This window comes from Pituophis catenifer, unplaced genomic scaffold (assembly GCF_029215685.1).
Source record: "Pituophis catenifer annectens isolate HBS135680 unplaced genomic scaffold, rPitCat1.0.hap2 SCAF_10, whole genome shotgun sequence".
NCBI lineage: Eukaryota > Metazoa > Chordata > Lepidosauria > Squamata > Colubridae > Pituophis > Pituophis catenifer.
This window is the reverse complement of record NW_027256890.1, coordinates 9,293,843-9,305,935: the sequence shown is the minus strand read 5'-3', so window position 1 is coordinate 9,305,935 and position 12,093 is coordinate 9,293,843. Positions and strand designations below refer to the sequence as shown.

The 12,093-nt window shown below is 45.9% G+C and overlaps 1 protein-coding gene across 3 annotated transcripts in view; it reads right to left on the bottom strand.

The window, feature by feature from the left end:
• Nucleotides 1-12,093, bottom strand: part of PPIL2 (peptidylprolyl isomerase like 2) — a 55,291-nt gene that overhangs the window by 29,069 nt on the left and 14,129 nt on the right. For all 3 annotated transcript variants that reach the window (XR_011600834.1, XR_011600835.1, XM_070951291.1), the window contains exons 6-12: nucleotides 11,084-11,135; nucleotides 9,455-9,546; nucleotides 9,144-9,233; nucleotides 6,162-6,237; nucleotides 5,730-5,890; nucleotides 3,465-3,540; nucleotides 1,468-1,574 (exon numbers count right to left, since the gene is read on the bottom strand). Coding sequence is in view for 1 of the 3 variants with exons in the window: in XM_070951291.1 (XP_070807392.1) it covers nucleotides 1,468-1,574; nucleotides 3,465-3,540; nucleotides 5,730-5,890; nucleotides 6,162-6,237; nucleotides 9,144-9,233; nucleotides 9,455-9,546; nucleotides 11,084-11,135 (654 nt within the window). In the remaining 2 variants the exon portion in view is untranslated. The remainder of the gene's footprint in view (nucleotides 1-1,467; nucleotides 1,575-3,464; nucleotides 3,541-5,729; nucleotides 5,891-6,161; nucleotides 6,238-9,143; nucleotides 9,234-9,454; nucleotides 9,547-11,083; nucleotides 11,136-12,093) is intronic.

The window sequence follows — 12,093 nt, the reverse complement described above, 5'->3', positions numbered from 1 at the left end:
ACTCCAGGTTAAGTCTTTGGCTTACGAGCACCACCGAGCCCCAAATTTATGTCGCTAAGCGTGACTAATAAAAACATCACAGGCGGGGAATCCAAGTTTCATCAAATCTGGAAAGATTTTAACCGATGAGCCGTGGTGGCGCAGTGGTTAGAAGGCACTATGGTAGGCTGACTCTGCTGGCTGCCAGCAGTTTGATCCTGACCAGCTCAAGGATTGACTCAGCCTTCCATCCTTCCCGAGGTCAGTAAAATGAGGACCCAGGGCAAGAGGCTGATCTTAAACCGCTTAGAAAGAGCTGTAAAGCACTGTGAAGCGGTATATAAGTCTAAGCGCTATTGCTCTTCATTTGCTCTCCTTCCTTCCTTCCTTCCTTCCTTCCTTCCTTCCTTCCTTCCTTCCTTCCTTCCTTCCCTCCCTCCCTCCCAGTGGTTAAAATGCAGTATTGCAGGCTAACTCACTGCCCACTGCCAGCAGTTTGATCCTGACCAGCTCAAGGATTGACTCAGCCTTCCATCCTTCGGAGGTCGGTAAAATGAGGACCCAGATTGTTGGGGGCAAGATGCCGATTCTGTAAACTGCTTAGAGAGGGCTGTAAAGGCACTGTGAAGCAGTATATAAGTCTAAGTGCTATTGCTCTTATTTTCCTCTTCTTCCTTCCTCTCCTTCCTGCCTTCCTTCCTTCCCTCCCTCCCTCCCTCCCTCCCAGTGGTAAAATGCAGTATTGCAGGCTAAATCACTGCCCACTGCCAGCAGTTCAATCCTGACTGGCTCAATACTGACTCAGCCTTCCATCCTTCCGAGGTGGGTAAAATGAGAACCCAGATTGTTGGGGGCAAGAGGATGACTCTGTAAACTGCTTAGAGAAGGCAGTAAAGCACTGTGAAGCAGTGTATAAGTCTAAGGACTATTGCTATTCCTTCCTTCCTTCCTTCCTTCCTTCCTTCCTTCCTTCCTTCCTTCCTTCCTTCCATCCATCCATCCATCCATCCATCGTGCACAGTAATGCAGTATTGCAAGCTAACTCTGCTAACTGCCAGGAGTTTGAACCTGACTGGCTCAAGATTGACTCAGCCTCCCATCCATCCGAGGTGGGTAAAATGAGGACCCTGATTGTTGGGGGCAAGAGGCTGACTCTGTAAATCGCTTAGAGAAGGCTGTAAAAGCGCTGTGAAGCAGTATATAAGTATAAGTACTATTGCTATTGTCCTTCCTCCCTCCCTCCCTCCCTCCCTCCCTCCCTTCAGGTTGATTCAGCCTCCCATCCATCCGAGGTGGATAAAATGAGGACCCAGATTGTTGGGGGCAAGAGGCTGATTCTGCAAACCGCTTAGAGAAGGCTGTAAAGCACAGTGAAGCGGTATATAAGTCTAAGGGCTATTGCTATTTATAGGACCATCCGCCTTGAAGCATCTGAAGGACCATTTGAAGAGTTGCCAACCAACAGTAACGAGCCGACTAACTCCTTACCATGTCACAGTGAAGCTCCAGGTTGAGGTCTCCTTTGTTGGTGTGCAACCGGACGTAACCCTTCTTCTTGACATACCGGTACCGCACCACGTCGTCATCAATGGCAGCTGTTAACAGAGGCCACATGGTTTCAAGTTATATTTTTGTTTTGTGTTTACTTACGTTTCCTATTTCTAAAGCATCTCCCTCCCCCTCTCTCTTAAGGCTGGTTTAATGGGTAGCACGCCATTTGCAATGAACTAACGGCCTTGCCACTTAGCATCGGTATATCTCATTTAATGAAAAGAAGGACTGGGGGTGACATGATAGCAGTCTTCCAATATCTCTAAGCATTGTGATTAACACCAGCTGTCTTCAATTACTGTAAGTTCGAATCTCACCAGGCTCAAGGTTGACTCAGCCTTCCATCCTTTCAAAGGTAGGTGAAATGAGGACCCAGATTGTGGGGGCAATAAGATGACTTTGTATAAATATACAAAAGTATGAAGGCTATTGCTTAACGCATTGTAAGCCGGAAAAGCCTGAGTCTCCGGAGAAGGGCGGCATATAAATCAAATTAAAAAAAAATAAAAAAATAAATAAATAAATAAATAAATCTCAGGGGCTGCCACAAAGAAGAGGGAGTCAAGCTATTCTCCAAAGCACCTGAGGGCAGGACAAGAAGCAATGGGTGGAAACTAATCAAGGAGAGAAGCAACTTAGAACTAAGGAGGAATTTCATGACAGTGGGAAGAATTAATCAGTGGAACGACTTGCCTCCAGATATTTTGGGTGCTCCAACACTGGAGATTTTTAAGAAGAGACTGGCCAGCCATTTGTCTCGAATGGTATACAGTTTCCTGCCTGAAGAGGGGGTTGGACTAGAGGGATCTTGGAGTTTTAGTGGTCAATCAATTAAATATGAGCCAGCAGTGTGTGGTGGCAGCCAAAAAAGCCAAAGCAATCCTAAATTGCATTAATAGAGGCATTCAATCAAAAACCCGTGAAGTACTAATACCACTTTATAATGCTTTGGTAGGACCACACCTAGAATCCTGCATCCAGTTTTGGTCGCCGTGATGTAAAAAGGATGTTGAAAACTTCTAGAAAGAGTGCCGAGAAGAGCAACAAAGATGATTGGGGGACTGGAGGCTAAAATATATAAAGAACGGTTGCTGGAATTGGGTATGTCTAGTCTAATGAAAAGAAGGAGTAGGGGAGGCATGATAGCAGTGTTCTAATATCTTGAGGGCTGCCACAAAGAAGAGGGAGTCAAGCTATTCTCCAAAGCACCTGAGGGCAAGAAGCGGAAATGAGACAACAACGTATTGACTTAAAACCTGAACTGTTCCTATTGGATATCTTACCAGAGAAAAATATAGTAAAGAAAATATATACTTGATTATACATGTTATAACTGCAGCGAGGATTGTATTTGCACAAAATTGGAAAGCAGAGAAAATCCCAATAGAGGAAGTAATTAAGAAATATTAGAATGTGCAGAAATGAATAGATTAACATTGGCAAATTAAAGAAAAAGAAGAATCGGAATATTTTAAGGTAAGGGGGCAATTTTATCAATGGTTAGAGAAGAGATATACATGAAAATTAATATAATTATAAATTTTGGGGAAAACGTAATGAATTGAATGAAGACGTAAAAGCAAGATAGAAATGTGGTAAGAAAAATGGGGAGAAGGGAGGCATAAAATGAATTAATATAAACGTTAAGAAATTTGGTAAGAATGTTGTAACAAATTAAATGAAAATATAAAGGTGTGATAGAAATATAGTAAGAAGATGATGGAGGAGGAAGTAGAGGAGACAAAATATGTACTCAGATGACACACTGAATGATTAATGATGCATTGTTTGCTTAAAAAAAAAACCTTTTTACAGAAGCAGCGATGGGTGGAAACTAAACAAGGAGAGAAGCAACTTAGAACTAAGGAGAAATTTCCTGACAGTGAGAACAATTCATCAGCGAAAAAGAAGTGGCCTCCGGAACTCCATTTTACCTGCTTCGTGGGTCGTCTCAGGCGCCATGGCTGTGGATGTGAACGAGGCGCTGACTCTCCCAGTGGAATAGTGAGCCTGTAAAAAAAGCAACCGATGAGGACATCAATATTTGCAGGACAGGTGGTCCCTGACTTACAACCGCTCGTTTAGTGACCATTCAAAGTTACAACATCACGGGGAAAAAATGACTTAGGACCGGTGCAGCATTCCCATGATCACGTGATTTACATTAGGCTGCTCGACAACTGACTTGTACTTATGACGGTTGCAGTGTCCCGGGGGTGGGGGGGTGTCATGTGATCCCCTTTTGTGAGCTTCCGACAAGCAAAGTCAACGGGGAAGCCGGATTCGCTTAACAACTGTGTAATTTAACAATGGTTAAAGTGGTTCGCTTAACCCAGGGATCAGCAACCTGCGGCTCTGGAGCCGCATGTGGCTCTTTCACCCCTCTACTGTGGCTCCCCGTCGCTCAAAATATGCGTCACAACCGCCAATGTGCAACACCCACCGGCACACAATTTATTGAGCTTTTCAACCCCCAGTAGGCCAACCATGGATTAAATCCAAGAAAAGAAAAGTTTCAGAAGAAAACAGAAGATTTAATTCAACTCCATATGCTAGTTTTGTGGCCGCTCAAGAAATAGTCAGGCACGGGGAAGGGTTTTGTGGCTCCCGGTGTTTTCTTTTCTGTGGGAAACGGCTCCAAATGGCTCTCTGAGTGTTTAAGGTTGCAGACCCCTGGCTTAACCAATGTGGCAAGGAAAGTCGTAAACTGGAGCAAAAACTCCCTTCACAAATTTCTCACTTGGCAACATAGGTTTTGAATTCCATTGTGGTCGTAAGCTGAGGGCCACTTGCATTGAAAGAGAAGGAAGGAGGATGCCAGGAGAGGCTTTCTATGTGAAAAATGGCAGCCACGGTGGGCCTGTCTGGACTCAAAACAGACAAAATTGTCTGCTACAACGTCCTTCCTGTCAACGACTTCTTCAGCTTCAACCACAACAATACACGGGCAAACAATAGATACAAACTCAAGGTAAACCGCTCTAAACTCGATTGTAGGAAACACGACTTCAGCAAGAGTGGTCAATGCCTGGAATGCTCTAACCCGACTCCGTTGTTACATCCTCAAACCCCCATAACTTCAACCTTAAACTGGTCTACCGTGGACCTCACCCCCATTCCTAAGAGGTCCGTAAAGGGGGGGCGTGCATAAGCGCACCAGCGTGCCCACCATCCCTGTCCCACTCTCCCCATTTATTTGTATTCATTACCTGTGCTCATGTCCATGTTTATACTTATATCTGTTATCTCGTACGTATTTGACAAACTAACTACCGTATTTTTTGGAGTATAAGACGCACCTTTCCCCCCCCAAAAAAGAGGGCGAAAATCTGGGTGGGTCTTATACTCTGAATGTAGTCCCACCCAGCTTCTCAAATGGAGGCTGAAAAAAGCATCAGAAAGGAAGCTTCAGAAAAGAAGCCTCCAAACAGAGCTCCGGAAAAAAAGTCCCCTAACAGAGCTTCAGAAAAAAAGCCTCCAAACAGAGCTTCGGAAAAAAAGCCTCCAAACAGAGCTTCGGAAAAAAAGCCTCCAAACAGAGCTTCAGAAAAAAAGCTTCCAAACAGAGCTTCAGAAAAAATGCCCCCAAACAGAGCTTCAGAAAAAAAGCCTCCAAACAGAGCTTCAGAAAAAAAGCTTCCAGAGTTCAAAAAAAAAAGCCCCCAAACAGAGCTTCAGAAAAGAAGCCCCCAAACAGAGCTTCAGAAAAAAAGCTTCCAAACAGAGCTTCAGAAAAAATGCCCCCAAACAGAGCTTCAGAAAAAAAGCCTCCAAACAGAGCTTCAGAGGCTTTTTTTCTGAAGCTCTGTTTCAGAGGCTTTCAGAGGCAGGAAAAAAAGCAAAAATAAAAGCAAGGCACAGAGCTCACAACCAAGGAACCTGTTGCTAAAATTCACCTCTGGAAACAGCTGATTGGGGGTATTCCAGGAGGCCAATCAGCTTTTTTCTTATTTACCTTCCCAAAAACTAAGGTGCGTCTTATACTCCGGTGGGTCTTATACTCCGAAAAATACGGTAACTAACTAAATATAAATAATTAAATAATTAATTAATTAATTAATTAAATAAATAATAAATTCCCCGGCCAGAATTCTGGGAGTTGAAGTCCTCCCATCTTCCCGTGGTCAAGTTGGAAAAGCAGAGTTCTAGATCCACTTCCATTCTCTCCAGTCGCTACTGAAAATAACCTATCAACTCACCGCATTCAGTCTGTCCGTTTTCTTCTTCTCGGGCTCTTTCATGGTAGCTGCCAGAATGTCGTCCCCTTTGAATTCTTTGTATAACTCCAACAGTGTCTCTTTGGTCTCGATGTTGGCATTTTTCAGGTAATAGGATGGGTCTGACCTGGCTTTTTCGTCATCTGCAAAAGATTGGTGACAGGTAACAGGATTGGCTTTGCTAAACTTGGAAAACTGGGGAGGGTCAGGCCAGTTTTTGGGCTCTGCGAAAGACGTTAACTGGGCAGCGGTGAAATATTGAAGCTAATCAGCACCTAAAGCCGTGTGACTCAAACGTGGCAGCTGGAAGAGGCGGGGACTTCAACTCCCAGAATTCCCCAGCCACGAAGGTTTGGGGCCCCAAGTGTGGTCGTAAGTCGAGGACTACCTCCATTATCCCTTCGTCCCCCTTACCTGGGTCGGTGACTTTCAAATTGTTCTTCACATGAAAAAAGCTGGAGACGTTAAATTTGTCCACGTTGGTGGGATCCTAAATGAAATAAATCAAAACAGAAGATCAGCCAGCTTTCTCTCTCTCTCTCTCTCTCTCTCTCTCTCTCTCTCTCTCTCTCTCTCTCTCTCTTTTAAAAAAAGATTCTTCATGTATTTTATTTTCAATGGACAACAGAGTCAAACTTTGGGATGCTGTGAAAGCTTTTGAGGACTTGGAAGACAGACGGTTTTACAACAGCCACTGGACACATAAACCTTCCTGAAAGTTCACAGGACTTGCTTCTGGGCACATAATATGACCAAATCAACTCCAGTTTTACACTTCCGATTTACTCAAAGAAATTTACTTCTCGCTGATGGCTGCTTATAAGGTAAAGATAAAGGTTCCCCTCACACATATGTGCTAGTCGTTCCCGACTCTAGGGGGTGCTGCTCATCTCCATTTCGGAGCCGAAGAGCCAGCGCTGTCCGAAGACGTCTCCGTGGTCATATGGCCGGCATAACTCAATGCCAAAGGCGCATGGAACACTGTTCCCTTCCCACCAAAGGTGGCCCCTATTTTTCTACTTGCATTTTTTTAATGTGCTTTCTAACTACTAGGTTGGCAGAAGCTGGGACAAGTCACGGGAGCTCACCCCGTTATGTGGCACGAGGGATTCGAACCGCTGAACTGCCGACCTTTCGATCAACAAGCACTGAACCACCACGTGCCTTATTTTTATAGTCCTCAGTAAAAAACACAAAAGTAGCTTGATTATGCAAGTCTTGTAAAGTATGTCTAGATCTTCACATTCCTGAATATTACCATTAATATACTGTACAAATGAACTGAAATTCTATTGGTACAAGGGTAGTAAAGTGTTTTCTCGAAAATAAGTCCTCCCCGGATAATAATAAAATATTATAATAATAATCATAATAAAAGAGGGCTGTGAAAATATTTACAGACCCCTCACATCCTGGACATAAACTGTTTCAACTCCTACCCTTAAAACGATGCTATAGAGCACTGCACACCAGAACAACTAGACACAAGAAGTTTTTTTCCTCCCGAACGCCATCACTCTGCTCAACAAATAATTCCCTCAACACTGTCAAACTATTCACTAAGTCTGCATTACTATTACTATTAATCTTTTCATCGTTCCTATCACCCATCTCCTCCCACTTATGACTGCATGACTGTAATTTTGTTGCTTGTATCTTTACGATTTATATTGATATTGTTTCCTGATTGCTTATTTGTTCCCTGTGACTATCATTAAGTGTTGTACCTTATGATTCTTGATGAATGTATCTTGTCTTTTTATGTACACTGAGAGCGTATGCACCAAAGACAAATTCCTTGTGTGTCCAATCACACTTGGCCAATAAAAAATTCTAATTCTAATTCTAATTCTAATAATTCTAATAATTCTAATTCTAATTCTAATCGGGCTTTTGAGCACATGCGCCAAAATAAGCCCCACCCCACCCCTGAAAATAAGCCCTCTCGAAAATATTTAACCACATTCCAGCCGGTCGTCACCATTTCCTCTGGTTAGGGACACAGAGCTGGAAATCAGGTAAGACGGCAAGAGAAGCCCCGTCTTGCTCCACACCCCCCAAAATAATAAGACCTCCTTGAAAATAAGGCCAAGCACTCATTTCAAAGTTCAAAAAAAATATAAGGCAGGGTCTTATTTTCGGGGAAACACGGTAAGTAAAGCAGGGCAGGGGAAAAAAAGTGGCATTTCTGCTTTTCTCTATTGTGAGTGAGGAAACGTGACGTGGACGGCTCCCAGAGCAGGTTTTTTCCCCTCTCCACCCGCTGCCGAATACATAAATAAAACTCCGGCACAGCGGCCAGAGGATGACCGCCCCATGGCCCGAATCCAAAGTGAGAGCCGAGAGAATGGCCGAAGGGGGGGGAGGAGGAGGAGGAGGAGGAGGAGGAGGAGGAGAAGACGTCAGTTGGAGCGCAAATGGCAGAAAGGGGGAGAGATGAATGTGGCATTGTGTCTTGCGATAAGAAAGCTTCTTCCAATAATATTCCATTGGCGGGCAAACTTGGCTCGAGAGAGAGAGAGAGAGAGAAAGAACGGATTGCCCCATCTCTCATTAAGTGACATAATTACGCCTTTCACTCAGCCCTGAAATTGTTTGCTCTCGCTGGTAAATAAATTTTTAGTTTTATGGCTGGCAGTAAAACTGAACTGACGTTTAGAAAGTCATGAGGGGAGGAGATGGGGGGGGGGGAAAGAAGAGAAAGACAGAGAGAGAGAGAGAAAGGGGGAGGGAGACAGAAGACAAAGGAGAGAGAGAAGAGAAGAGAAAGGAGAGGAGAGGAGAAGGAGGGAGGGAGGGAGAAGAGGAGATGAGTATGAGAGAGGGAGATGGAGGGAGGGGAAGAGGGGGAGAGAGAGGAGAGGTGAAAGGAGAGAGAGAGAAGAGAAAGGAGAGAAAGAAGGAAGGGATGGAGGGAGAGAGGAGATGAGAATGAAAGAGGGAGAGGGAGGGAGAGGGAGGGGGAGAGAGAGGAGAGGAAAGAGAGAGAAGAGAGATAGCAAAGAAAAGAGAGAAGAGAGAAAAGAGGAGAGAGGGAGGGAGAATGAGACGGGAGAGGGAGGGGAGAGAGGGAGAGAGAGGAAAGAGAGAGAAGAAGAGAGGAGAAGAGAGAGAGGGAGAGAATGAGAGAGGAGAAAAGAGAAGGGAGGGAGAGAGAAGATGAGAGAGGGAGAAGGATGCAGAGGAGGGGGAGAGAGGGAGAGAGAGGAGAAGAGAGGAGGAGAGAGGAAAGAGGAAAGAGAGAGAAGAGAGGAGGAGAGAGGGAGAGAATGAGAGAGGGAGAGAGAGAGCAAAGACAAGAGAGAGAATGGGAGAGAGAGAAATGGAAACTCGTAAGAAATTGGAAAGAGGAGAGTGCCAAAACCCAGACCCATCTGATTCTTTTGGAACCTTTACCTGCAATGTAATAATATCTTGCCTGGAAAACAGCTCCTCGCTCAACAGATCTTTAAAGGTCTTGGTTTTTATATTCAGCTGCTCAACCGCCTTGCAAAACAAAACAAAACGAAAAAGGAAGAAACAGGGGGAATCAATGGAGGGTTTGAGACAAACCACGGTGCGATTTTTCTCCGGTTCCCTTTTTCAAACGCCAGATCAGCCTTAAGCGAGCACGACTCATTTAGCCACCGCCTTGCTTAGCAGTGGAAATGCTGGTTGTAAGGCGAGGACTACCTGCCTGTGTTACCGTCAACCGTGAAGGTGCTCACCTCAAAGCCAAACACGTTGCCGGTGGTCTTGATGGCCACGATGTGGGAGTTATTGGTGAAGACGGTGAAAAGCACGGGGCAGTGGTATTTCCCTAAATTGAAGACGAAGAAGTAAAAAAGAGAGAAATGAACCACAGACAGGACTCATTTTCTCACTTCCGGGTGTTGGCCTAAGGTCATTTTATGCCTAAAGTGGGACTAGAACTCACAACCTCCTAGTGATTGGCCCAAAGTCACTGAGTCGGGTTTCAGGCCTAAGGCGGGACTAGAACTCACAGCCTCCTGGTGATTGGCCCGAAGTCACCCAATCGGATTTCATGCCTAAGGCGGGACTAGAATTCACCGTCACCTGGTGATTGGCCCAAAGTCACCCAGTCAGCTTTCATGCCTAAGGCGGGACTAGAACTCACAACCTCCTAGTGATTGGCCCAAAGTCACCATCGGGTTTCATGCCTAAGGCGGGACTGTAACTCACAGTCTACTGGCGATTGGCCCAAAGTCACCCAGTCGGGTTTCATGCCTAAAGCGGGACTAGAATTCACCGTCACCTGGTGATTGGCCCAAAGTCACCCAGTCAGCTTTCATGCCTAAGGCGGGACTAGAACTCACAACCTCCTAGTGATTGGCCCAAAGTCACCATCGGGTTTCATGCCTAAGGCGGGACTGTAACTCACAGTCTACTGGCGATTGGCCCAAAGTCACCCAATCGGATTTCATGCCTAAGGCGGGACTAGAATTCACCGTCACCTGGTGATTGGCCCAAAGTCACCCAGTCAGCTTTCATGCCTAAGGCGGGACTAGAACTCACAACCTCCTAGTGATTGGCCCAAAGTCACCATCGGGTTTCATGCCTAAGGCGGGACTGTAACTCACAGTCTACTGGCGATTGGCCCAAAGTCACCCAGTCGGGTTTCATGCCTAAGGTGGGACTAGAACTCACAGTCTACTGGTGATTGAGCCAAAGTCACCCAGTTGGGTTTCATGCCTAAGACGGGACTAGAACTAAGAGCCTACTGGTGATTGACCCAATGTCATCCAGTCGGATTTCATGCCTAAGGCGGGACTAGAACTCACAGTCTCCTGGTGATTGGCCAAAAGTCACCCAATCGGGTTTCATGCCTAAGGCAGGACTAGAATTCACTGTCACCTGGTGATTGGTCCAAAGTCACCCAGTCAGCTTTTATGCCTAAGGTGGGACTAGAACTCACAGCCTCCTAGTGATTGGCCAAAGCCACCCAGTCGGGTTTCATGCCTAAGGCGAGACTAGAACTCACAGCCTCCTGGTGATTGGCTCTAGGTCACTCACTAGGAGACTGTGATTCGCTTAACAACAGCAACAGGAAAGGTTGTAAAATGGAGCAAAACCCACTTCACAACTATCTCGCTGTGCAAGAGGATATTTAGGTGGTCGTAAATACAGGACCAGCTGTATTTTCATGGTTGGAAACTGGGGTGATGATGGGCTTCTCCCGACCTGGAGCTCTTGATTTTATGGGAACGAATGACTCATTGTGACAAAAAGCAGCAGAGTCATTTGTTCCAGGATCCCCCCCCCCCCCCCGAGGCCTCCTGGTGACCTGTACAATCATCATTGCATATTCACTTTTTCATAAATTGTGTCCGACTCACCGTCATTGTTCTTGGCAAAGTTCAGCTTAATGAGAGCTTTGGCTTCAAGCTTCTGCGGAGACGAAGAGGCACAAAAGTTAATCATCCATTTGGAACAACCGATGGCACAGAAGTGGCCTTCGGCAGCTGTGGGAGCTTCATCCCTGGAGGCTTTCAAGAAGAGACTGGACTGCCATCTGTCTGAAATGGTGTAGGGCCTCCTGCCTGGGCGGGGGGTTGGACTAGATGACCTACAAGGTCCCTCCCAACTCTGTTATTCTGAATCTAAGATGATCAAAGGCCTGGAGACTAAAACATATGATGAACGGTTGCAGGAACTAGTCTAATGAAGAGAAGGACCAGGGGAGACAGGATAGCAGTCTTCCAATATTTGAGGGGCTGCCACAGAGAGGAGAAGGTCAAGCGGTTTTCCAAAAGCACCTGAAGGCCAGACAAGGAATAATGGATGGAAACTGATCAAGGAGAGATTCAACCTGGAAATAAGGAGACATTTTCTGACAGTGAGAACAATCAACCGATGGAACAGAAGTTGCCTTCGGAGGTTGTGGAAGCTTCATCACTGGAGGCTTTCAAGAAGAGAGCGGACTGCCATCTGTCAGAAATGGTGTGTAGGGTCTCCTGCTTGGCTGGGGGGTTAGACTAGATGACCTACAAAGGTAAAGGTTCCCCTCGCATATACGTGCTAGTCGTTCCCGACTCTAGGGGGCAGTGCTCATCTCCGTTTCAAAGCCGAAGAGCCAGCGCTGTCCGAAGACGTCTCCGTGGTCATGTGGCCGGCATGACTCAACGCCAAAGGTGCACGGAACGCTGTTCCCTTCCCACCAAAGGTGGTCCCCATTTTTCTACTTGCATTTTTTTTCACGTGCTTTCGAACTGCTAGGTTGGCAGAAGCTGGGACAAGTCACGGGAGCTCACCCTGTTACGCGGCACGAGGGATTCGAACCGCTGAACTGCCGACCTTCCGATCAACAAGCTCAGCGTCTTAGCCCCTGAGCCACCACGTTCCTCGC